At 45.5% G+C, this 25,324-nt stretch overlaps 1 protein-coding gene across 4 annotated transcripts in view; it reads left to right on the top strand.

The window, feature by feature from the left end:
- jag2b (jagged canonical Notch ligand 2b) overlaps window positions 1-24,900 on the top strand; it is a 35,339-nt gene extending 10,439 nt beyond the window's left edge. Inside the window, exons 3-26 of one of the 4 annotated variants that reach the window (XM_040160667.2) lie at window positions 3,885-3,939; window positions 7,141-7,398; window positions 8,217-8,277; window positions 10,200-10,330; window positions 11,135-11,254; window positions 11,613-11,726; window positions 11,915-12,028; window positions 13,127-13,240; window positions 13,641-13,687; window positions 13,809-13,982; window positions 16,732-16,894; window positions 16,995-17,156; window positions 17,347-17,460; window positions 17,624-17,737; window positions 17,881-17,994; window positions 18,499-18,615; window positions 18,902-18,929; window positions 19,521-19,606; window positions 20,510-20,623; window positions 20,715-20,830; window positions 20,947-21,204; window positions 21,303-21,434; window positions 21,634-21,784; window positions 21,909-24,900. In XM_040160667.2, the coding sequence (XP_040016601.2) occupies window positions 3,885-3,939; window positions 7,141-7,398; window positions 8,217-8,277; window positions 10,200-10,330; window positions 11,135-11,254; window positions 11,613-11,726; window positions 11,915-12,028; window positions 13,127-13,240; window positions 13,641-13,687; window positions 13,809-13,982; window positions 16,732-16,894; window positions 16,995-17,156; window positions 17,347-17,460; window positions 17,624-17,737; window positions 17,881-17,994; window positions 18,499-18,615; window positions 18,902-18,929; window positions 19,521-19,606; window positions 20,510-20,623; window positions 20,715-20,830; window positions 20,947-21,204; window positions 21,303-21,434; window positions 21,634-21,784; window positions 21,909-22,405 (3,354 nt within the window). In that variant the 3' untranslated portion in view covers window positions 22,406-24,900. The remainder of the gene's footprint in view (window positions 1-3,884; window positions 3,940-7,140; window positions 7,399-8,216; window positions 8,278-10,199; window positions 10,331-11,134; window positions 11,255-11,612; window positions 11,727-11,914; window positions 12,029-13,126; window positions 13,241-13,640; window positions 13,688-13,808; window positions 13,983-16,731; window positions 16,895-16,994; window positions 17,157-17,346; window positions 17,461-17,623; window positions 17,738-17,880; window positions 17,995-18,498; window positions 18,616-18,901; window positions 18,930-19,520; window positions 19,607-20,509; window positions 20,624-20,714; window positions 20,831-20,946; window positions 21,205-21,302; window positions 21,435-21,633; window positions 21,785-21,908) is intronic. The other 3 variants (XM_040160668.2, XM_040160671.2, XM_040160669.2) reach the window with 3 other exon arrangements.
- Window positions 24,901-25,324: the final 424 nt, after the last annotated feature.

Here is a 25,324-nt window from a genome sequence, read left to right as displayed (position 1 = left end):
CTGACACATAACCATCGGTTATTTTCAACTATGCACTCCCGCTTAACTTCAACTAGGACTTCTCGGCGTAAATCCTTTAATCCATTAGGGGAAGGGTTGGGTTTTGAAGATTTGATTCTTTGTCTCAAGTATTTCCCAGTGTCTGATGTAGCTGATGTGTGCATTTTGTGTTAAAATTACAGTTTAATACATCCACCACAGAAAATCTTAAAATTATAAGATTAAGACTCATGCAATAAGTAAAATCATTTTTTTTTAAATTTACTTTGCCTATTTGCATAGAGCTGGACTTATTATTGAGCAGTTGGGATGTATTAAAACAGCCGAAGGGATCTGGATGCTTGGTACGAAACATTGAGGGGCCCTGGTCTGCACAGTGTTGAATACATTTGTTAACAGAATATTTAATAGCCATAAAGGCTTCAGAAAATCTTAAAGCCAAGATTTTCAGAGTTCACGGCTGAAAAACCAACTTCTAAGATGTAAGCACAAGTCCCTGATGGAAGGCCAGAAGGCTGAATTCAATGAAACACTCAACAAAGTTGCTACAAAGGACAAGATGCTACTGACAACCACACGTAATGGGCTTTCGTTGCATATGAACTTTCCCGAAAATGTTTGAATGACATTTATAGTTTTGGACCCAATAAGCTTCGGGAAACATGCCTGGAGGTAGAAATGGAGTGAAGAATATAGGTCCGTCTTAAGCGGTGCACTACAAAAATTCTGAAAGGACATTGCAGATGTTTTTTCCTGCTGCGGCAGTGTCTGATGTGGCTGATGCATCATTTTGTATTAAGAAAATGTTCCTTTTAATTAGGATATTTCCTGTGGTTAAAAACCACTCTACATTGAATTTTTCTCTCTGCCCATGTAACTGTCCCGCCCGGGCTCAGCAGCACACATGCTGACACTAATTGTCCTCGCACTGACTTTGTCCCTTCGTGGACAATGGTTTTGATTGCGATGGGGGTGAGTTATGATGTTGGGACAAGGGTCTTTGTTCAGTAGCCTCCCCCCTCCCCTCCCCCACACCTCCCCTTTATCCCCCTGCCCATCCATCTATCTTGTTGGAACCATTTGGGCAGCTGTCACTTAATCCAGCTAATCACAGAGTGGGAAGGTCTGTGGGAAACCAGACCGGAGCTTTGCTCGACCCCAACGCGCGCCGACTCTGGGAACTATTTACCCAAATAATCACATGGAGGCGTTCAAGCGCGACTGGCTTTTCGGCAAAACCAAAAGGTGGAGGTCCCGTTATGGTCACCTGTTTTTTTTCTGATCTTTTGATTGTGACTCCTAGTCTGACGATACACGGCGCCACCACCCACTAATTCATTCATTGCCACTCAGTTCCTCTTGAATGCATTGGCATATGCACACAAGCTCAGACTGGGGCAGCTAGCCCACCCTTTTGTGGTAGGAGGAGCGAGGGGAATGGCTGGAAAGGTCAGAAGCCGGACTACGTGTCGTGGGATGATCCACGTTTATGTCAAATAATCCACCTTTTGAGTCTGCATCTGTTGTGCGTCTGCGGCCGGTCGGGTTGGCAGAGCTTCCGCAAACGCCGCCCTTCGCCAAAGCCCCGAGACTCACTATTCTCTTCCATACCCCTTCTCACCCACCTCCCCGAACCCAGTCTGGTTTTGGCCTCACGTATTCACCGCAGCCACAGTCAGCTGCACATCTATGTCAAAACTGTGGTCCCAAGCCCCTTTTGGCTCACTCCTCGCCTGCCATCTTCTATCCCCTTCTCTTGTCACCCGTGGTCTTCCACAATAACAGGCCCCTCCCCTTCCTCCCGCCACCACCCACAGCCAGACAAGCCTACTTAATCCCGCAGCCCAGCAGCAACCAGCCTACCAGCTTGTTGGTCCCCCTGATCAACAACACAGACACACACACACACACACACACACATTGCAATCCCCCTCCCTGGGATTTCTCTTTCCTGCTTCACTCGGGCATTGAAGTCTCTCAATTACTGTGCCTTATGTGCTCTTTTGTGTGTTTCATAACCCCAGGCCGACGTCCTATCAATGACAGTACAGTAGAGGTCACAGCAGTCACGCTGTGGCTACTACAACTGTCACTGGTAGTGACGTAATGAGTGTTATTTAGGTCAGCTGGTTGCCTAGCAGTGTGCCCTGCAGCAGCACACTGGCTAGATTACTCTAGCGTGCACGCGTGTGTGTGTGTGTGTGTTAATGTTTATTGTGTGAGCTTAGGTTTTTGCAACATCATTGAAAGCAATTTGACTGTTGGGGAGATTGTCCTCAAAAACATGCTAACATCATGAATCTTCAATTAAAATATATTCCTTATGTAGTTTGCATTAATATTATAATATTTAAATGACATGGTTGTTCATAGTTGTATTGCAATATTCTTTCGAATAGCTTTTATTGTCGATGTTTGCATTGGCAAGTGGAGCCACAACTAATGAATTTTCCTGTTATCGGTTTATCAGTTTCTTTTATTCAATGAGTGCACATTGAGTTAGAAAGTAATAAATCATAGCCATCCCTTTTTTACCAGAGCTCAAGGTGAGTCTACAAGCAACATCCTGAAACTAAATCTTCCAATTAGGGGTTATAGAAAAACAGAAACATAGCAGCAATTCACAAAGGCCTCAAACATGAATGGATTATCATTTTTAACTAACTAATTAACTAATTTCCTCACATGGTAAAACACATTCATGAGTGAGCCGCTCCTGTTGTACTGGTTAACTGTTTTACTGATAATCCCCTTAGCTGCTGATTTATCCTGCCGTCTGACCACCAAGGACAAAGACCGGCAGAGTTCATCTCACACAGCTAATATTGGCAAAGTGACCTTTGTAACAGACCTCCTACCTGCTGAGGCTTTCAGATCGCTAACCATTTAACAGCCACTCTTTAGTTTTTTTTACTTGGATTGTGGAAGAGGAAACTGATTTAAGCTTAACAGAGAAACTCTTCATAGGTGTGTAATCAGAAGACCTCGTCTGGAGAATTTCCCCACAAAACAATTCACACTTTTATAATGCAAAGGTGCTCTCGGAGCAGCTGAGCCAGCGGCTTCCTTTTTTCCCGTCTGAAGATCCCTCTCAAGATAACTATTTGCCTCCTGGCTCTAGTTTCATATTCTGCGTACAGGCCTGTACGCCTGTCCCATTATTACTTTGAATTCTTTGCACCCATTTGATTTTGTACGATCTGAAAAATAGACTCTTGGTAAATATTTGGTTGTTGTTATTAACTCCGTCTCAATGGCGTGGCGTCTGCTGTCGAGGCTTCAGACTCGTTCTGCCGCATTGCGTCCTGAGCCAGAAGTCTGTAGAACATCTCAGTCCTGCAGCTTCTCTCTTGGCTTCGTCCCTCCGTCGTTCTTTCCGTATCCTGCCGTGTTCTCTGTGGATCGTGGTTTCGTTGGCAGTGTAACTCGAGCGCACCTCAGAGCAACGCGGCTTCAAGACTCTCTGTAGTAGCGATGCGATCGATCCAATTTTCTTTTCTTTTTTTGCATCATCTTTTTGTAGCGTGACTCTGACTAAACTGATACACTGGTAAAGTTTGCCCCTCCTTAAGTTAAATTGTTAAATGTTCCTTTTTTGAGTGGGCATTGGATGAGGCATCATGTACACTGAACTGAGACGTTAGCAATACTGCTTGAAAAGAAAACAGGACTTAGTTACTATTAGTGTGTATACATTTTGTAACTTAATATTCCTACCATGCATTTGTTTTATGGGCAGCTTCAGACATTGTTACTCCAAAGGACACCATTGTGGTTGCTCAATAACCTGCACATGAAGAAGCAAACTCCTTTTGTTGTGGACATGGAGAGGAATGATTTTGTCCAGATATCACCTAATCCTTATTATTTTTTTTTCTTCCTAGCGGATGTACACGTTGATTGTAGAGGCTCGGGACTGGGACAACACCACACGCAACAGTAAGTCTAAACCTCGCACAGCTCTGTGTGTCCTTATTAACCTATTCTGCCGATTTTTAAAGGATTTTTAGTAAGATGTCTACAATGTCCTTTAGTGGGCGTTCCTTATTGTCAATATTAAGCAAAATAATAAGTCATTCAACAGATAAATCATCTGCTAATTTTGATCTGAGCTTTTCATTTCATTTTTAAGCAGAAGTCCTCCCTCAAAAATGTACGAATTACTGCTTCTACAGTGTAAAAATGTGCTTGTTTACCGAATGTTTTTCTTTAACATGAAAAATGTAAGTACGTCATCTTGATCACTGGAGAGATCTGATAGATGTCCCTTTTTCTGCCCTATAAAATAATGAATCCTCCATTCTGTATCTGCAGAAGAATTAATCATTAACATCATTATTAGAAGAGATGGAAGGAAAGTCAAACTCCATCGTGGTCGTCAATGACTTTCAAGTCAATCATTTTCAACACGATAGGTTTACAGGATGAAAACGTGTTTTTTACTGTACACAGAAACCCTTCATATAGAATTCCCATCTTGGTTTTTCTCCGCGGTCTGACCAGCTGTATCCTGTTTCCCTTCGGTTGTGTCCCTGGGTGGACTCCTGTATGACGCCTCTGTCCCGTCTGGGCGGGAAAGGACCCATTGAGGACGGTGTGTCTGGATTTGTTGAGGTAGCTTTGGTCTGATGGGGGCATTTTTCATCAGTCTCTATATGCCTCTCTGTGCATTTGAGCGTGTATGCGAAGCCGTTTTATATCCAGGAGCACACCGTCCTCTCCGGCACCAAACTGGCTGCTTATTTATACGAGGTCATTACATCCTGTTTTGTCCATGACATCAAACGCACTTCCACTGGTGGATGCAGACAATGGGGGAGAAATAGCTGTTGACATCACAGCGCTTTGATTAGGCTGCTGCGTGCCCGGTGTCGCTCCCGCCTGTGGGCCTCCAGTAATTGTGTACATTTAAAGTAATGACTTCTGATGAAGCTTAAATGTCCTTTTAAGAAACGGTCCAATTGGTTCTCTGCCAGCTACTGGCACTTAAGTCTCAGCCAGAACACAACGTGTTCCGCGCTCTCTTCTCAAAGTATAAAATAAATGTGATTTAAACCTTTTTGTTGAATCACTTGCTGTTTTGAAAGCTGCCCCGAGCCTTCTGTGCAGACGTCACCTGGCGTCAAACGTAATGTACGTCATGGAAGGATGACAAGGGAAAAACAAATCTTCGTTTGACGCGCGGGGGAGTCCGCTCGTAGATTGAAACGTCTAAATATATGGATGTAATCGTAAATCTGCCGGTCCGCTCCACACGTGGCAGGTGTCCACAACAGCACGGTTCTGCCTCTTGGACACGTTTAATATTGATGAGTGAGACTACGCTTGACACCGCAACCGTCCGTTTCCATGGAAGCTCATGACAGAGACCCAAACTCTCGCTTGACAATCGTCGCCATGTGACGGCCATGACACCACATCGCACTTTCCAGAATGAGATTAGATCTTTTTTTATTTTTAAATATTGATTGCATGACGACGTCCGCGAGCACTCGGGGAAACACTTAAACGGCAACTAACCGACTTGATAGAATATCAAATTGTTTTGCTTTTGTCGCTCAACGTGTGTCGAGCAGCGATGAGCCGTTTCAGACGACGACGATGCCGCCGCCGCTTGAATATCGAAAAGCTGAAATGCTTTGAGGCGAAGGCTGTAGGTTTTTCGCCATCGCTGTTCACTGCAAAGCTGTGTGTTGTCACGCTTCACGCTGCCGAGCGGACAAACGATCAACATGCACAGGCCGGGTATTAATCGTTATGCAACGCGCCTGACGTGCTCGTTGGTTAACTCCCTGGCAGCGCGGCGGCCTGGAGTCCCCCCTCGCTAGGGTTGGAATGGTTAGTTATTGTGCACGTCGTCCCAAGTAGATGTGGGAATAGGAAGACATTGAAACTTGTTTTTCGGCCTGAGTCATCACCCGCCCGACGTCTCGCGTCCAGCAGTGCGTCGGTCCGTCAGTGAGATTCCTCTCTCCGGCGTCACGTCCTCCCGTGTGCCTCTCTTCCTCTCCCCCCTTGTGTTCTCAGGAAAGGCAGCCGGCTGTTTTTCCTTGTGTTTATCGAGCAGGAAGCGGAGTGGCCTGGACGGCCGGGCTCAGTGTTTAGACACCGATGCAGCAGAGCCCGGTTTGGGCCCGGAGCCCATTGTTCTCCATCTGGCAACTACCGGGGTTATTTCTGTTATTGTTGCCTAATTCTGTCTGACATTGTGTCAGTCCTCCAGCATAGGATTGTGTGTGTGTGTGTGTGTGTGTGTGTGTGTGTGTGTGTGTGTGTGTCCCTGCTCGCTCTCTTCAAAATGTGCATTGCAGCCCAAAGCCGGGGAGAAAGCGGAAATCTCAGCAGACCCCTTATTTTCACACAGATTGTTTGCTCGCTTCGATTTCACTGCGATAAAGATTGCTTTGTCTCGCTGCAGCGAGCCCCCGCGGAGGCAAACTGAATCCGATGTGAGCGTTGGCGTGCTACAGGCTAAATGGTAGCGTCCTCTCGACATGACTGTGCACATACAGACGCCGTCGATGTGTGCTACCAGCAGAAAATGGATCAATTTGCAGACAATGAATTTCAATTGCGTACTTAAAATTCAGTGGGTACTTTCCACACGCGCGCACACAACGTGATAATCAAAGCGTCTGCTCGGTAAGAATGCAGCGCTTTTGCTGTGGCGGAGTGGCGTTACATCAGAGCTACGCAGATACGTTGTTTTCCAAATCACACATTTTTACGAGATGCAGTGGCTGCTGGTGGCCTTTTTGATTTAGTTTTTATTGAACATTTTGTGGAAAGATGGAGAAACTATTTTGAACTAATGCACCAATTCAAATTCTGATATTATTGAGTAAATTAATCCCAAGCAAACTTTTAGGCATGCCACCTGCAAGGAGCAGAAATAAGTTGGAAACTTGTGAAATAGTTAAAAAAAGGTCAAGGTAAACAGTTGCTAATTTAAACCTCCAGTACTTGCAGAAGAAAACACTCTTTCCTTTGGAAGATTGGTGAAAATTATCGTAAAAGGCACCGTTTGGATCACGAAAGCAAAAAAATAAGTGTTAAACATACATTTCAAAGGAACTATTAGATTGTATTGTACAGGTAGTGGGAGTCTTCTGCAAACGATTTTATCTTGATTTGTTTCAGTTGGGGACGAGCTGCTGATCGAACGCAGCATCCACACTGGTATGATCAACCCGGGCGACCAATGGCAGACCATCCTGCACGACGGGCCGGTGGCTCGCCTCGTGTACCGCATCCGAGTCCGCTGTAACGACAACTACTACAGCAACAAGTGCAATAAGCTGTGCGTTCCTCGGGACGACTACTTTGGCCACTATCGCTGCGAGCCGTCCGGGGCCCGCGTGTGCCTGGATGGCTGGATGGGCTCCGACTGCAGGAAAGGTGAGCTGAGAACGATCGAGACCGTCTCTTTTTAGAGGTTAATTAATAGATAATGACGATAGTCACTTGTTGGCGTTTCTTTCCATTAACAAAGATGCATTAGGCTACTATAGTTTGGGGATTTAACTAGCCACTTATATATACATATTAATGATTTTGAAATGTGGCAGTTTAAAGAAAAAGTAGAACATTTAATTAATGAATTAACACCAAGGTTAGTTGTCTATTCTTTAACTCTACGGTGTAAAGTCATTCCTCTATTTGCAATGCAAAGTTGTGTTAAATACGTAAACACGTCATCGGATTTCCTCTAATCATTGGAAACCTCCATTTGAATGAATCCTAAGTAAATTTCCAAGTACCCTTTTAAAAAGCACGCTGGAGAGGCAGTCCGCTGCCTGCTTATGCTCAAACGTGGCAACGTTGGAGTCGTGCTTGTGGGTGGTGTCAGAGAGGGGAGGGGGGGCGCAATAAATCTGACCTTTAGAAGACGTGGGGTGATGAGACGAGAGGGGCTGTGTTGTGTTTAAGAGGGGGTTGTGTTTTACATGAAGGCTATAAAGTTGTCTACCCCCCCTCCCCCCCCCCTTCTAACCCTGGACGGGGCGCCATGAATTACCACGTCTCGTTAGAAAGATAGCAAACAAATGAGCTTCTCCTCCTCCCTCCTTTCCGTATCGTTGGCTCCCTTCTTATCTCCCCCCTCTGTGGCCCTTTTGTGCGTTTTCACGCTTTACACGTAATTGTTCATGTCTCCCAATGGAATTTAATTGCCACCTTTTTAAATGATTTCTCTCCATCTTCTTGGTTTTTCTCAGCGATCTGCAAGCAAGGCTGCAACCTGTTACATGGCAACTGCTCTGTCCCGGGGGAATGCAAGTAAGACCAGCTCGTCTGTCTCGTGCAACTATACTATATATATCCTCATTTTATCATCAGTATCTTTGATTCACCAGTGTTATATTGGTCATATATCATACATGCAGTTTTGTAATTTATAAAAACGTGTTTTTTCCTTTTGGTTTGAGTCATCTGTGATAGCCTGTGGTTGTTTTTTCGGAGTCTGCCTTTTTCTTCCCTGGTGGGCATCGCCGCCTCTGTTCAGTAGTAAAGGGCAATACCTGCCTCGTATTTTTAGCCCGCTGAAATCCTCCACAGAATACCAAGCATCTCATCCGCTTCTCTGGCGGAAGTAAGATAGTCGGTGTTTGTGAATTTGACCACTGGTAAACGTGCTGGGAATGGTCATATCCCCTCCGCATCCGCATTGCGGTGCTCCTTGAGAGGGGGGGGGCAGGAAAGGAAATGAACAACCCACGGCGCTGTGTCCATTTCCCAAGTGGAAGTGGCAGTTAGATAACGTGACGTGGAACGGCCCCCGCAGGTCCACGTTTCCAGGATGCGCTACGTCCTGTCGTCATTTGTAGACCCCCCTCCCCCCACCCGCCAGATCCGAAGATCCATCGACTCCCATTATCAGGAAGGCGGGTTTGGCTCGGAGCCGAGGAATAACTGGGGGGGATGACCGTTTTTTCGGAAACCTTCACATTTTTTCGGGACCTGGTTCCGTTTAGCAGAAAAGGCCGCCGAAGGCCACAGTTTATTCTTCCCAACATTTCAAGTTCCAGTCAACAGGAAAAGTCATGAATAAGAGGAACGGCAGTAAAGAATGTTCCTGCAGGGGCATGAATCTGATGACGCCTCAGGTCACAGAAAGCGGGTTTTAAATCCTCCTTTCACTGCCCTCATTTCATCAGTTTTATGGGGTTTGCCGAGGGCTGTTAAGAAACACAAAAGCTGGTACGCGCCTGCAGTCACGCTACTGCATGGAGGCTTTTCAAGCGCACACATTAGGCTTGTCCGGACATATCTGTTGGAGGCCAGCCGTGTCATTTGGGTAAGCACTGCAACACAATTTTTTTTTTTTTTACCACTCTAAGCGCTTTGCAAACTTTGACGTGTCAGAGTGCCAAGATGTTGGAATCCGACTGAAGCGGAAGCATCACGCCTACACCATTCAAGGCCCGATGAGTAATCGTGATACAAGCGTGGCCAAGAACGAACCCACGGAACGCCTCTTTTGACAGGTCCATTGTCGACGCTCCGAACCACCTGAAGAAGACAAAGCGTGGCGAGTCTCTCGGGTGGACAGCGGTGCCGTCTGCACGAGGCTCCGAAATAGCAGTCAATTGTCAAGACAGCTGGCCCGACGGCACGGCAGCCTCGGAATAGCCGAGCGCTGTGAACCTGCCGCGTCGTGGCCCGTCTACCCGAGCACGGGAGCCGCTGGGAGTATTCTTAACCCCCCCCCGCCTTTGAGTGTCCTTAGCTAAGGTCAGTTGGCCCGGAGGCCGTGCGAGCCGTTGACCCGAGAGCAGAAGCTGTGTGAGGTGTGTCCCTACTGTCGTCGGGAGGCTCTCTGCGTCCCTTTTAAAAAAATAAAAAAAACTCCTTTAAACATCCTTTCCAAAGGTTTTTTTTTTCCCCTTAGACAACATATACAGAGGATAACTGTGTTGTGTCCTTTACAATTACTTCAGTGTAAAGGATTTTCATTTTTACATATGTAAAGAACATTTTGAGCTGATGCCTCATTTAAAGTTTATTCAAAAGGAACCATTTACTAAAGTTGCTTTTTTCACAATATAAAACCACATAATGTCAAATGTTTTGCGCTAGCTCCTTTTTGGCGACTGACAATTTAAGAGACGCTGCGTAGAAATGAACAAATGTATAGCAGGGAAGCCTCAGCGCAGTTAAGGGGGCGAGAGGAAGGATTTATGCGTCTGTGTCTCTGACAGGTGTAACTACGGCTGGCAGGGTCAGTTCTGCGACGAATGTGTGCTCTACCCCGGCTGCGTCCACGGGACCTGCAACAGCAAGTGGCAGTGCAACTGCGAGAGGAACTGGGGCGGCCTGCTGTGCGATAAAGGTACGGGAGAGGTTTTGTTCCCTTGCATCGTCTCCCACACGAGATGCTGTACGTTCTGTACTTGTTGGAAACAAGCGGTCTCCATAGTGACGTGTCTCTAGGAAAATATATCCTGTATAAATGTATTCTAGAATGAAATGATCAACAAATACAGAGAAGACAATGATAGAAGTATTCAAGGCTCAAAATGTCAGAGAAATGATAGTTTTATTGTACTTTAACGTGACTTCCCATGAGGTCTGAATCCTCTGACTGGAGAGCAGCGGCTGTATAGTTTTACTGCCTGTGGCATCCGAGCAGCGGCAGAGACACACGATCCCCCCCCCCCATATCCCTTCATCGGCGAGCACTCTCTGGGGGATGAACGCATCCTAAGAAGAGCTCCAGTGGAGACGGATCCCTGCTCTTTTATTCACCAGCCTTTAGCGTGACCCGGCCTTTGGCCTCCGGACAGTGTGGAGGGTTTTGTTGAGTTTATATGTAGCATTTTAGGAAGAAAAGGCGACATATAGGAGTCAATTCATTCTAATACTGAATAAGAACTGCAAAAAATCAATTCGCCCAACCTTTTTCACAACGGTCCAAACTGACGGCTGGTGGATCCCGACTTGCTTGCTGGGAACTTTGGATAGAAACCTCTGTGTGCTGATGCTTAGATACGTGCTCAAGTTATTAGTGATGGACTGTTTTTTTAACAGATAATTCAAGCAGGATAGAGGAATATATAGATGGAGGAACTTTGCTTTCTAATGTGTGAGATCACCAAATTACAGTCTTTGTGTGTCTAAATGCGTCTTCCCCCAGATCTGAATTACTGTGGTCGCCACCAGCCTTGTGTCAACGGAGGAACCTGCATGAACACGGAACCGGACGAGTTCCACTGCGCCTGTCCTCCAGGATACTCTGGCAAGACCTGCCAGATAGGTAAGAAGACCTGCTGTGCCGCCGATGAAAGGCCTCTCCCAATAACTACTGTTGTCTTCTTAAAATTTGATGCCATTACTAAAATGATTTTGTTGTGGCAAAATAATGCAAGTACACGCTGGGGGGAAAAAACAAACGCGCTTGGTAAATGTGTCGAGGGATATGCACATGAAATTGGGAATGAATCCGGTCATTTTAAAAAGAAATATATATATATATATTTCTTTTTTTCATGGCCCGGTCGTTGGGGACCACTGATTTAGGCTACTGGAAAGGACTAAAGAACAAAATGTGATTCTGTAAGAACAAAGAATGGTGTTTTCTTCTCTGAACACACCTCCCTCCCTCCCTCCATCAGCTGATCACGCCTGTGTTTCCAACCCCTGCGCCAACGGAGGCAGATGCCACGAGGTTCCCTCTGGGTTCGAGTGCCAGTGTCCGCCGGGATGGGAGGGGCCGACCTGTGCCGACAGTGAGCACTGCTTCCATGCTCCGATTTACAGTGGCATCTTTCCCTCTGACTTCTTTTTCATCCACTAACTCACTTTTTTAATACCCTTCCCCATCATCCCGATGAAGCTTATCGTCCAACTCCATAACAAATGTGATGAGAAAAGGGAAAAAAAACGAGCTAAAGTAGAGATCTGTGTTTCTTCTCAGATCTGGACGAGTGTGCCTCCGGTCCCTGTGCTAAGGGTGGAACGTGTATCGACCTGGAGGACGGCTTTGAGTGTGTGTGCCCTCCACAGTGGGAGGGAAAGACCTGCCAGATAGGTGAGATATATCTACACAGAAAATATTTTTTATTTCACCAGAGGCGGTTGAGAAACGATAGGCCTACTTTGCGTGTTGAGGATTTCAGCTCTTTGGCAAAACACTCTTCATTTCTCCAGAGAAGGCGTGTTTTTGCAGGCATTTCTTTCTTGTTTCTTTCCGTTTCCTCCACCAAATGAAATGACCTCCCAGGCACACGCGTCGTGCTTGGATATGTTTTTGGATTCAAATTGGCCGCGAGCAACATGAGGTCCATTGCGGGAGTACAAGCTATCAATATCCTGGATGGGCTGGCAGCTGCCCTGTGCCTTTTTTTTCTTTTTCTTCTCAATGACATTATGAGCTACTAGTGTGTCTATATCCGGCTGTTTGTTTGTCACTGGCGGGGGCATTCGTCCTTTTTTATTTTGGCTCCCGTCGCAACAAGCGGACGTGACTGGCGTGAATCCAGGAAATGGATTGCAGCCGGTAAACAAAGTTGGGGTGTGCGTGTGTTTGGTGGCGCTGAAGGTAGGAAAAAGATCCCAAGAGTCGAGTGTCGTTTTACCAGCTCTGATCTCGGCTTACAGGCAGCTATCGGCCTCCTATCTTACCTGGTGCGTGTGCGTGCGTGCACAGTTTAGGGTTTCAGAGAGAAGACGTGTGTGTGTGTGTGTGTGTGTGTGTGTGTGACCTGTAACCTTTTAAAACACCTGGACGCTCTGTAATTTGTCTCAAAGACAAAATAATCTTCCAGCTTCTAAAATGTGCTACTTGTGTGTGTGTTTTCTTATAATTTGAGTTTTCGATGGGCACAAACTAACACAAATTAATAGACTTATTTATAAATTAAACAAAATTTTATTTGCGTTCCTAGTAGCTATGCATTAAATTATTCTGTTATTTAACAAACTTTTAAAAACATGTTTAAGGGTTAGTCCAGTGATCTATTTTTTTTTTTTTTATTACCAATACCATAAAGTTTTGGTTCAGCAAAGGTTGAGATGACTAACCAAATAACCAGTTGGGGTTTCTGGTCTCTTTGCTTTCTCTTTATCCTCTTCTTGGTTGGTGTTTCCATTGATGGACTTGGTCTCCTTGTACTTCCTGCCTTTACAGATGCAAATGAGTGTGCAGGAAAGCCCTGCGTGAACGCTTTCGCTTGCAAAAATTTTATTGGAGGATATTACTGCAACTGTTTTCGTGGATGGTCCGGACAAAACTGTGACATCAGTCAGTATTTCTTCCCTATTTTTTTATTTAATTTTTTTTAAAAGTCACCTAAATTTCCGCTGTTTTCAAACGTCTCCGCTCACTTCCTGGACTCACTACAATGGGTGTAGTTTAGCATCACTTGCTTCCCCACATGTGGTAACCACGCTCCTCTTTTGTCCTGGCAAAACGAATCATCGTGACTGAACTCGCATGCACAGTTGCTTGCTGAGGATCCACTGCATGCCCAGTTCCAATCTATGCAAGGTTCACCTGGCTCTCTATTCGCTTCACTAGTCATTTCTTTTTCCAAACTTTAACCTGATCTGTGCGCATCCCACATTGTAGATCCTACTTGGTTTGGATAAGGTGATGCATATTTTATGTTTTTCATAATGTCTGATAAAGCCTTCTTCTTCAGACCTCAACGGCTGCCACGGTCAGTGCCAGAATGGAGGAACGTGCAAGGTATGAATGTTTTCGTTTGGATCACTGTGTTCCAGTCGCTGCCGACCAAATATATCCCGGAGATGCCCACGAAGTTTGTGCACCAAAGATGTTTGTCGTTGCTGTTGGTTTCTTCTTTTAGGAGGACCAGAGGGGTCACCACTGCCAGTGTCCTCCAGGCTTTGTGGGCTCTCACTGTGAAATCCGTAAGAACAAGTGTGACAGCAGCCCGTGCCAGAATGCCGGCCAGTGCCACGCAGTGCTGGATGGCTTCGTGTGTCAATGCCCACCACAGTTTGCCGGACAGCTGTGTGAGGTGAGTCACATTGGAAAGGATCATGGATGGTTTAGATTTAGTAGCTTTTGATTTTTTATTTTATTTTTTGATTGCCTTGGGACTGAGTCACTGACACATGGGCTGCCACAAATACCGAAAAGCTTTGGAGTTGGTTATGCTAAATCCACAGTGTTCACTGGAGGAGCTATTTGACCTTCAATCAATATTGCTGTTGTGCGATTTTAGGAACCAACAGTGATGTGAAGAAAATACCTGCTCAAGCAACTCTATGTATGAGATGAACATGGAGATGCAACAGAGGATGCTCCCTGTGGACATCTACGGCCATAAAGAGTGCCATGATGTTCCTAGCAACCCATAAACTTGGTGACAATGACTTAGTGACAAGACAGTTGTAATACTAATAATGCAAAGATTATTTGTTTTTTAAAATGTACACAAGCAGTGCAAATACGTCGTCAAATCAAGATCGTCCTAGTTTAATATGTTCCAAGCCAAATAAGCCAAGCCTGCTTTTCATTGCAAACTCCTTCTGTCCTTGCTGCAGCCTTTTTAATATTTGAGGTGTGTGTTTGAGGCTGATGTAGGTTAGCAGTGAGGAAACTGACACTTCACTGCATCTCTTGGGTCCTGAATGGAGGACATTGCTGGTCAGGAGCCAATCCTGTTTTAGCATCTCTCCTATAAATATGAGCCTCTCTGATTGAGGTGACGCTGGATTTCTGCCTGCCTACTACAGAGCCCTCAAGCCTGCGATGGCACGGTGTAGATCCCTTCCCAGTAGTGCCGCTGCTATGCATCATATTTCCCTGAGTAGCGTCTAGTCCACAGATGTTTGATTAGGAAATAGTGTTTTTGGCATTTGTGATCTAAATGACATCTTCAGAAGTAATAAGATCAAATTGAGTCCATAAGGAAATGCTGAGGGGAAAAAAAGCCACATTTACTTGATCATGTAACAATGCTACATGGATTTAGTCCTTTTGTTTCTCACACATCTTTTATTTAGACAAACCAAAAAGAGTACTAATTTCTTTTAAAGCACGGAAATGTAAATGTATGTCTGCCGCGCATACACAAGCATATCTTTAGACATTTGGGTTAAAAAACGTTCTGACATCGTCCGGTCTTGATACAATTGTCCGGTGGAAATGATTGACGATGCCTCTTTGGTGGTGTAAAATAACTACATGTCCCCCCCCCCCCAACTCCTGGTATTCTAACTAGCAGTAGTGCAGCTGTTGTCGTTGTCTTCAAAGAATCTCTTGAAAATGAGTCCAGCAAGTCGCTGGAAGCTTGTTCATCCGTTTGCTCCCTTGTGGAATTCTGGCTTTTTCGTACCTCCTTTGCGCCGACTCCCACCACAGACCCATTGACCTTTCTGCTCCGAGTTGACCTCAAGTCTCTCTTGATACAGATCCAGTAAACTAGGGTCTTTTAAAGCTTTTTATTTACATATTTTACATCACAACATAGAAACCCTTCCACCTTCAAGCTCTGTAAAAGTCCAGTAACAGCCTTTTGAGGGTAAAAGCCATATTCCAAGGTCCCTTCTGTCGCTGAATCTATTTACGCTTAACACGTAAATTATGTGCCTATCCAAATTCCCGACCTGTCTGCTACACTGAAACAGTCCAAACAGTTGACTTAATGCACTGAAGATTTATTGATGCCGTTGCCCTCAGACACGCGTCCCTGACCACACACATGAAAAAGTGTATCTGGCCGTGACACGGAGTAAAATAAACAGTGTGACCGCTGACTTAACCCACCCTGTTGCCCTACTCCGACTTCTTTCAGCGCCTTAAATGGCAAAAGGTTTCGACCTGGAGTTTATGCACAGCAGGCTTCTGTTTACAGAAACTGGGTGATTTTCACTCCCACCGTTATTGCTGCATGTTAAAAATGGCAAAAAAATATGTCACGGCGGCCTCCGTCACGGTGGTACGACGGATGATTTATGTTCACCGCGTCCCTGCGTGATGTCGGACCAGCGTCAATATTTTCCCTCATAATGGGCCGTCCTTCTCGGGCCTGCTCAGCGTCTCGCTTACTTTCCCGCTCCGCGTGGCTCAGGTCTCCGAATAATCTTGCAAGATTAAACGCAAAATGCGTGGATGCCCTTGATGAGCTTAGGAAACTTTTTGAGGCTTACTTGGTCGTCCACTTACCTTCCATTTGTTCTGAACCGCAGCGGTAGCTTGAGCCGAGCTAAGCCGCTCACCTGCACAGACCTGATCAGCTCTCTGTTGCTAATTCACTTGTAACTTGTTTTAATAATCAATCAATGGAGGAACCGAGAGCTTTAACAGAGCTGTAATTTGTAAGGAAGCATTTGTAAAGGGGTGTGTTGGAAGTTGTTGAATTTCAAATGAATTGAAACTACTTTTCCTTTCTTTTATTTATTTAATTTTTTTAACCGTTAGGCCTCACCATGTGGTTATTTCAATCTTGAAGTGTTCTCTCAAGTATTTAATTCATGTACACACATTTGTCATTTATGTACGAACTTTAGTGAAAAGAAATGTCAAAGTGAAATATGTCCAGCTACACACCAGCTGTCTTTACATGCAAACCCACCAGTAATGTCGTTTGGTGGGTGAGAAGTGTAATGTTGGTTTTCAGATCTGACTCACTAAGCGGCTAAACTGAGTCCGAACAATAAAGTTCATCAAAGGTCCATTAAACCAAAATAACCTCTCGTTCCTCTGTATGCCTCTACTGACTATTGTAAATGCATATCTTTGTCTCCTGTTTATTTCCTCAGATCAATGGCTGGACCCCCTCAGATGCTTGTGATCCAAACCCTTGTGAGAACGAGGCCGAGTGCTACAGCATGGACGAGGACTTCTACTGCGCATGTCCCGAAGGCTTCGAGGGGAAGACGTGTGAGCGGCTCAAGGAGAACTGCCAAACCGCTCCGTGTCAAGGTGCCTGAAGTCGTCTGCAATGAGGAAACGGGGTTTAACCACTACGTGGGAGACGAGTTGTGAATTTTAACCTTCTTTGAAAATCCTTTTTAACTTGCAGTCATTGACAGCTGCACGATTGCCGTGGCAACCAACGACTCCGCTGGGGTGCGGCACATCTCGTCCAACGTTTGTGGTCCACAGGGACGCTGCATCAGCCAGCCGGAGGGCAACTTTACCTGCATGTGCGATCTGGGTTTCAGTGGCATCTACTGTCATGAAAGTACGTAGAGACTCTTTATTTATTAACTTCCTCCTCTATCTGTTTTAATATGGATGGTTTATGATGCATTTTAGAGCCTACGTTCTTCAAAAAATGGTCAAGGGAGGATTTAAACTCAATGTTAGTGCAGTGTGAGTATTGTGCAGCTGAAAGTGTTAAATCCCTTCATCCCCCCCGTGACCTTTTTCAGATATTAACGACTGCATCGACAACCGCTGTGGGAACGGAGGCACCTGCATTGATGGAGTGAACTCCTTTCAGTGCTTCTGTCCCGATGGCTGGGAGGGTCAACTGTGCGACCTCAGTGAGTCCTTCCCCATCCGAATTCTGCTCTTGCAGACTTTCGATGCTATTCTTTATAGAAACCTGCCCGCGTGACGGTACCGCTTCGGCCCACTCGCCTTCGATTGTCTTTTGCGTTAAATAACAGCTGGTGAAAGATCTAACCGCGTGCACCTTTTCTCCAGATGTGGACGAGTGCAGACACAACCCGTGTAAGAACGGCGGCCGCTGCGTCGACCTGGTGAACGACTTCTACTGCCAGTGTGCCGACAGCTGGAAGGGCAAGACCTGCCATTCCCGTGAGTTACGCCGACTCCGCGTTAACGTGTGTGTTTACGTCCGTAGCTCGCTGCCCGACTCCGACGGGGCCTCCAGGTCTTTGTGTGTTGGGTCATAAGAATGATGGTTTGTGACCTGTGTGCTTCTCTTCACTCCTGCCCAGGCGAGAGTCAGTGTGACGCAACCACCTGCAGTAACGGAGGCACATGCTACGACCACGGGGACGCCTTCCGCTGTGCCTGCCCACCTGGTTGGGGAGGCAACACGTGCAACACAGGTGAGGCCTCAGGGTGGCGTCTGGTTCAAATAGGCCAAGCGACAGAGATGTGCGCTGTGCTTCAGATGTCTGGGACGGGGCTAATTTAACCTGTTGGATTCTAACACCGCATTCACAATGATACAAAAGGTGTTTCCATGGACACTGCAAAGAATGTTGGGCTGTTAAATCAATTCAGGTATTTAGGAATAAGTACACGTCAAACAATCGTAAGGGTCACACATTTCATTCAAGAATCACTGTACTACTGCTGCACTGTTACGGTGTAACTACTTTCGATTCAATGCCACATTCTTAATAACACCTCCAAATCACAAAAAAATCAAGGTTCTCATTTTTGATTTTGCGAAATATAGCAAACAACTTTTACTCTGGACCCCAGGTGCAGAATTCAGGGAACATCAGTTTTATTGTGCAAACCCCAATGTATTGCCTAAGTATATTGTTTACACTGTTTTCTACTTTTAAGATGATCACTGACAGAGGCTTTCTCTCTTCCCACAGCCAGGAACAGCACGTGTGCCTCCGGCCCTTGTTCCAACGGGGGAACCTGTGTGGGAGGAGGCGACACCTTCACCTGCATCTGCAAAGAGGGCTGGGAAGGCCCCACCTGTGGCCAAAGTTAGTCCCTCTATGGTGCTCTGCCTGTAACTGACATAAGTCAGCCTGCTCTTGGCTATTCTGTAGTTATTATCCCGTTTCGTGCCCACTGTGAATGTATGTCATTTTATCTTATAACCAACGCAACGTATTGAATATATCCTGGTCTACAATATTCTGCCATTGAAGCCCAGCGCCAACATAATCTAAATAAAAGTGCTCTAAATGTCACACTATTTCAAGTAAAAGAGAACCTGTAATTGGTTCAAGCCTGCACATCGTGACAATGTTTTTTTCTTTTCTTCAGATATAAACGACTGCAGCCCTCATCCATGGTAAGTACAGCTCCCTGCCGCAGCCAAACCTCCCCCCCTTCCCTTTTATTCCTGTCTCCCTCATCTCCACGCTTCACACAGACCCTGCAGGCTGGAGGGGTGAAGGGCCACTAAAATCAGGAGAAGTTGTCCTGAAACCAAGCCTCAAAGGAGCATCTCTCAGAGGAGGGAGGGGGTCACATGTTGAATAGGACAGGGAGAGATGGAGAGAGGTTCTCTGAAGGGGGGGGGAGGAGTCCCACCTACCCCATGGTGAATGCACGGGGGGGGGGGGTGGTGGTGTTTGTGTCCATTCTTCCCGTGCGACCTGAGGGAGGGGACATGGGCTTTGAGAGGAGATGGAAGGAGAAGCATGATGAGAGGAGACCAGGGGAGGGACTGGACACGCCAATTAGCATCTGAAAGGTTGAGGCTTGTATTGATGAGTTGAATTGAGCCTTGTGACCCCCCCACCCTCCCCCTATCCTCCTGTTTCTCCTCCCACCAGCGCGCACACACACACACGCACAAAAACGATGTGCTTTGTTACAGCTGGAAAGGATGTGGCTCTTGTGTGGCCTCCTCTAATCGTCTATTTCTTTCCTCTCTCAGTTACAATGGCGGCATCTGTGTGGATGGAGTCAACTGGTTTCGGTGCGAGTGCGCTCCGGGATTCGCTGGACCAGACTGCCGAATCAGTGAGTGATGGAATTGCTTTGTGAGGTTGCTTTTCCTGATTCTAGATGCTTCGTTCTAAGAAGCTAACGTTGCCAGGGAGGCAGAGTGTGATTAAGAGGATGGATGATAGGTGCAGCAGGGCGGGACCGAAAGGGAAAAGGGTGACAAGGAGGTGATGGACACATTGACACCTTTAAGACCGGTACGCCGCCCTCTCCCTTTTTCTTGGTCCTCTAAGGCCTCCGAGGTCAGGGGTCGTCCCTCCTTCATACTCACAGTCAAACACACACAGAAGACAAATTACCCAGTGACCCTGAAATTCTTCTTCTCTGCTCCTTTTGTTTCGGCCGGATAGAGTTCACCTTTTCTGTCAGGCTTGTGTTTGAGAATTCTCATCCTGACGGTGTTCATGTGGAATCTGGATGACAATGGCCGGGCTCTCACTGGTGTGTTTGTCAGGAAGGAACAATCGATATGCGGCGGTCAAAGAACCGCTCGGATTAGTGACGGCTCGGTGGACAAACCTGTGCACAATTTAATATATGTGGTGATTTTAAACATGCAATGCTCTGTTTTGTCCAATAAATGGCTTTCTGATTAATTTAGCCCAAACTGGAGGTTTTTGATTTTGACTGGCTGCTATTTCCCCCAAGGGACCCCGAGCCGAATCTGAGGGGTCATGTGATGATTGACAGCATTGGTGATACAAGGAAAATACAGTCCTCACAAAATATTGGTCGGCTTTTAGCCACGTTTGAGAGTGACCTTTAAACGTCTGTCTGAATAGTGATTCTATCTGAACGTAGATATAAATTCATGAGGGTTTGATTTTGCAAAGATATGGTACAAATTTTTGTGTGGCGAGATCGGGCCTTCACAATAAAGGCTTACTAGTCTAACACTTAAATCCAACTTCTCTTCAGACATCAACGAGTGCCAGTCTTCACCTTGTGCCTACGGTGCCACTTGTGTGGACGAGATCAACGGTTTTCGCTGTATCTGTCCACTTGGTAGAACGGGAGCCCGATGCCAAGAATGTAAGTACATCTTTATTCTCGTCCTGTAGTTGACGCGGCCGCTCATCAATGTCTCCTTCCTGCTAGAGAACTATAACCCGTCTGTCTGTAGTCATAGGTTTTGGGAGGACTTGCCACTATGCAGGGCTGCAGTTCCCCCATGGCAGCCAGTGGGAGGAAGAGTGCAACAGCTGCCATTGCATCAATGGCAAAGCAGACTGCACAAAGGTAACCTTCTTAAACCTAATTGTTGGACAAAACCAGTTTACGTTTGCCATGGTTGCCATGATGAGGAAGCTGCAGGGCAACACCACATGTATAAATAAACCATTTCTTTGTGACAGGTGCTGTGTGGTCGCCGTTCCTGCATGCTTCCGTCTTCCGCCCAGGACCCGAAACAGCAGACCTGCCCAGCTGGACAAGAGTGCCTGGAGCACCGCTACCTGACGTGTTTCTCCCCGCCTTGCCAACAGTGGGGGGTTTGTTCCAGGGCCGGACCGTCCTCTCCAGAAGCGACCACCAAGTGCCAGCCAAACACCGGGCATTTGGACAACAGCTGTGGCCGCATAACACTTGTCTTCAACCGAGACAAAGTTCCACAAGTGAGTTCCCCTTTCATAGAAGTGTTTGCTGTTGAAGTTGCAAACACATTTTCAGGCTGTGGTTTTTTTGTATTGTTCCTGATTGTGTGTGCGTTCAGGGAACAACGGTGCAGAACATCTGCTATGAGCTGAGGTATCTTCCTGACACCCGAAGCTTGGCAAAAGACCACGCCCTTCTGCTTTTGTGTGCCCTCTCTCATTCCAACCAGGATGCTGTAGAAGTGGCTATTGTAAGTGAATAATCGTCATTGTCTTGTTCTTAGCCTAGAACACACACACACGCACCATATTGATACGTTGATCTTCCTGCAATATCCTGGGACTGATTCCATTTCTGATCCCTCTCCCAGTTTCCCTTGAACTCTTGTGAATAGTTTTTGTGACATTTCCCCGCCCTCTTAATTTGTGTGTTGTACGTGTGGTGGTCAGTCTTTCCAGCCGGAGGATCTACCGGACCACAGTCTGATCCAGCAGGCGGCCAGCGCCATAGTCGGTACCTTGTCCAAGCGACACAACAGTACCATAATGCTGGCAGTCGTTGAGGTCAAAGTGGAAACGCAGGTCATGGCCCCCTCCGTAGGTGAGTAATAATCAACAAGGGTGTTCCACCAGGGCTTTGTTTTGGGCCTCGCTCGGTTCCTCCGTAGCATCCTCACCACCTCTACTGATTTCTATTCCTTGTTCTCCTTTTTTCTCGATGTCAGTAGATTACCGGGTGCCTCTGCTATGTGTGCTGTTCTGTTTGCTCTGCCTGTTCTGCATTATCGTCTGTGTTTGGTGGACACGCAAACGGAGAAAAGAGCGCGAGAGGAACTCACGGCCAGCTGCCGACGACAACGTGAACAACCAGTGGCAGCCACTCAGGCTCGTCGTGGGACGTCAACAGCAGCAGCAGCAGCAGCTGCTCAAAGAAAGCAACAGGGACGCCGAGCAGGAGCGCAGAAAGCTCATGGGCCCCTCGTATCGGACGTGTGACGAGGGGGAGGAGACGGAAGGCGAGCTTGAGCTCGAGGACGAGTGCGGCGGAGCGGAGGCGGGAAAGCAAGTTTATAAGTACTCCAAGACTGCAGTGCAGTCCAGCGGGGAAGTGATCTGTACCATGCACAGTTCCAGTTCACCCCTCAAAGACCCCCACCGGACCCCAGGCTACAGCCCCAAAGACAACCGCTGGAAAAATGGCCTCCGAGACCATTGTGTATAACAAAGGACTCACAATGTGGAAAGCGAGAGACGCTGCACGGCAGCAACTATTCTTATTTTTGGACTACTTTTGGGAAGAGTAAGTGGCTTTGTGTTTTAATAAGCCGTTCTTTGCTTTGTTTTCATGTTTTTGTCACCGTCACCTGAAAAGCTTTTGTATTCAGGAGGCTAGAGCCCAGTGAACATCCTTTTTTGCTTCAGTGTTCACTTATTTTTCTTTAGTGTACAGAAGGGGCTGAATTATTCAAGAGGCTGAAGAAGCTCCCTGCAATTTTTGTTTAATATAATTGTACCATTTAGGAAACGATGAATCATCGAAAAGTAGGAGAAAAAAAAAAAACTGTATAAAGATTTTGTTTTTGTTTACAGATGTTTATGATTTTGTTCAATTGTCGGTGGGCTCCTGTTCAATGTCTAAAGGGGGGGGGGGGGGGGGGGGGTTGAGGGGCATGGACCACTGTTGCAGCCACGGCAGCAGAGGAAACCCTCCCCTTGTCTTTTTCCAGCTTTGCCCAATCCACCTGTGGCCGTCATGCGCCAGCCTTACCAAAACACTTGGCCTGGCGGGGAGAGGGGACAGAAACCCCAGTGCCTACTATGTGGCCTTCCATTTCTTATTTTATTTTTTTTTTCTTCACCTGTCTCTGTTTGAGAATTTTTTTGCAGTATTTGAGTTGGTAGCAAGTGCCTTTCAAAGGGCCGTTCGGAGGCTCCAAGTCGCGCTGCCCAGTTTGACCTCCTTGTTCTAAAATCTCAAAGGGAAGTGTACATCTAAAGAGTTCAATTTCACAGCAACGCCATTCAAGGTATTTGATCAAAACAGAAATGAATACTCTGTACATATGTGTAAATACTAAAGGAGTCGCTGTGTATATTTGAAATAAGTAACTTAAAGACAAGTCACACATTTTTATTATTATTATTATTATTATTATTATTGTTATTATCGTGAATAATATTTTTTTTATTTTTTTTTTTACAACGCCATTCCTTTTATTTATGCCTGTCAAAATGGGCACGTTTTATAACACTTCATATCCAGAGTTCCAAAGTTAAGAACCTTTACAATAAGGTACCACACATGAAGGCATTTGTGAAGGGTTTATAAGTGGTTGGTCATGAGGTTGAATTAGTGACCTTCTGCAGTACTTGTTGGACAAATCAGTGGAGCTTCTCAACTTTAACGCTGTACCCCTACCATGAAATACTGGCAGAGAATTCCCACTTTCAATAACAATGTTAATGGTAAAACGTATTTTCCTGGCTATAGAAGGTCTAGCATCACTATCTGCTTTTAGCCTTCTGTCTGCCTGGCAATATTAACCTACTGATCTTGATCAAAAGTAGTTTGACAGCAGGAATTATAAAAAATTAATCCCAATTCTTTTGCACAATGTTTTTCGATAGAGCGAACCTTTATTAATATTAGGGGGATGAATTAGAATTTCAGTTTGATTGCAACACTGATTTTTAACATGCTCATGTTGAAAGGGGAAGTAAAACCAATTGGTCAGATAATTGCACCGCTCTTTAATATCAACATTTTATGGCCGCCCCTCCATCAGTGATGTCACACTAGGCCTATTGAAGCGCCCATTGGGACAACACAACTAGGTGTGTGACATAAAATGCAACTTGCTCCTGATCTACTGCCATTTGAAAGCAGAGCAGCCATCCACTTCAATATTGGATCCAGACTATATCCCTAATCATTTTTAACTCCTTGTTTGGTTGTTTAATCAGGATTTGGTTAAAAATGAGATGTAGCTGTAGATTTTGGTGGGCAGAGTTGTCAAATCTAAGAAAATTATAGCCCTAAAAAGTTATCTAACCATATTCTGAACCCATCACAAATCCTTTTGTTTCAGGTGCCTTTATGTAATGAGTATTGCATTATTTGTAATAGTCAATGGTCATCTTTTATGCGCTTGGTTTGTTTTCGCTATCAAGGAAAGTAACTCTTTAAAACTGTGTGGTGTATAGTGGCGTGTTTTATTCGCCTGAGTAAACCGCTCTCCTTGTCTTGCTTTGCTATCATGGAGATTGCTGGAATAAAACACTTTATTGGAGGCTTAAAAAAAACAAATCAGTCCACCATGACGTGTCATATGGACGACAGTAGTTCAAATGTTGACATTCATAGGCTTTGTTTGGTTTAAAGGCTTTAATGAAGGGAACAATATCTGCAGATGTCTTTGCTACACTTTTTTTTTTTTTTTTTTGGAAGATACCAACTCCGTTCAAAACGAGCAATTTTTTTTCATATCATGTCATTGTCTCAAACCGGCATCGTATTTTCTGTAAATGGGACACAGCAAAATAAAGAATTAAAGATGCATCACTGCTGGTGTTAAAAGCTGAATATGCATATTGTATACATTTTATTCTTCAAGGGACATACGTTAATTTTATAGAAAGGGTTCCATTATTTCAGTGGATGTTTCATTGTTCTAAATCATCCCAGTTATTTATTAAAGCAGTTTTGACACATGTTGATCACGTTTGCAATATTTGGTTTGAAGTACGCAACGTTGGGAGTGCTGTTGACATCCATGTATATCGACCTTGAGAGGAAAGTTAATTCACAAAGGACCCTCGACACTTACTGGCATTCACTTTCACTGCTCTCACAAATCTCTTTGGCTCAGATAAACCTACACCGTTCACCACATGTCAGATTCAAAACCACAGGAAAGTAGTTAAAAAGTTGAAAACCAAATTAGCGGCAGTTATTTAGCAAGCTAAAAAGCTACAGTACCTCACATAAGTATTTCATTGGAATGTTATTCAATGGACACAAAATAAACCATTTGGAAGGTTTACATGGATTTAAAAATTATTCTCAAATTTATGAAGACCAAGCAGCTGAGGGATAAAGTTGTAGCCAAGTATGCACGCAGGGTAGCTTATGAAACATTTC

Source organism: Gasterosteus aculeatus, chromosome 18 (genome assembly GCF_964276395.1).
Source record: "Gasterosteus aculeatus chromosome 18, fGasAcu3.hap1.1, whole genome shotgun sequence".
Taxonomy (NCBI): domain Eukaryota; kingdom Metazoa; phylum Chordata; class Actinopteri; order Perciformes; family Gasterosteidae; genus Gasterosteus; species Gasterosteus aculeatus.
The sequence above is the reverse complement of the archived record's forward strand: the minus strand, read 5'-3'. Positions and strand labels throughout refer to the sequence as shown.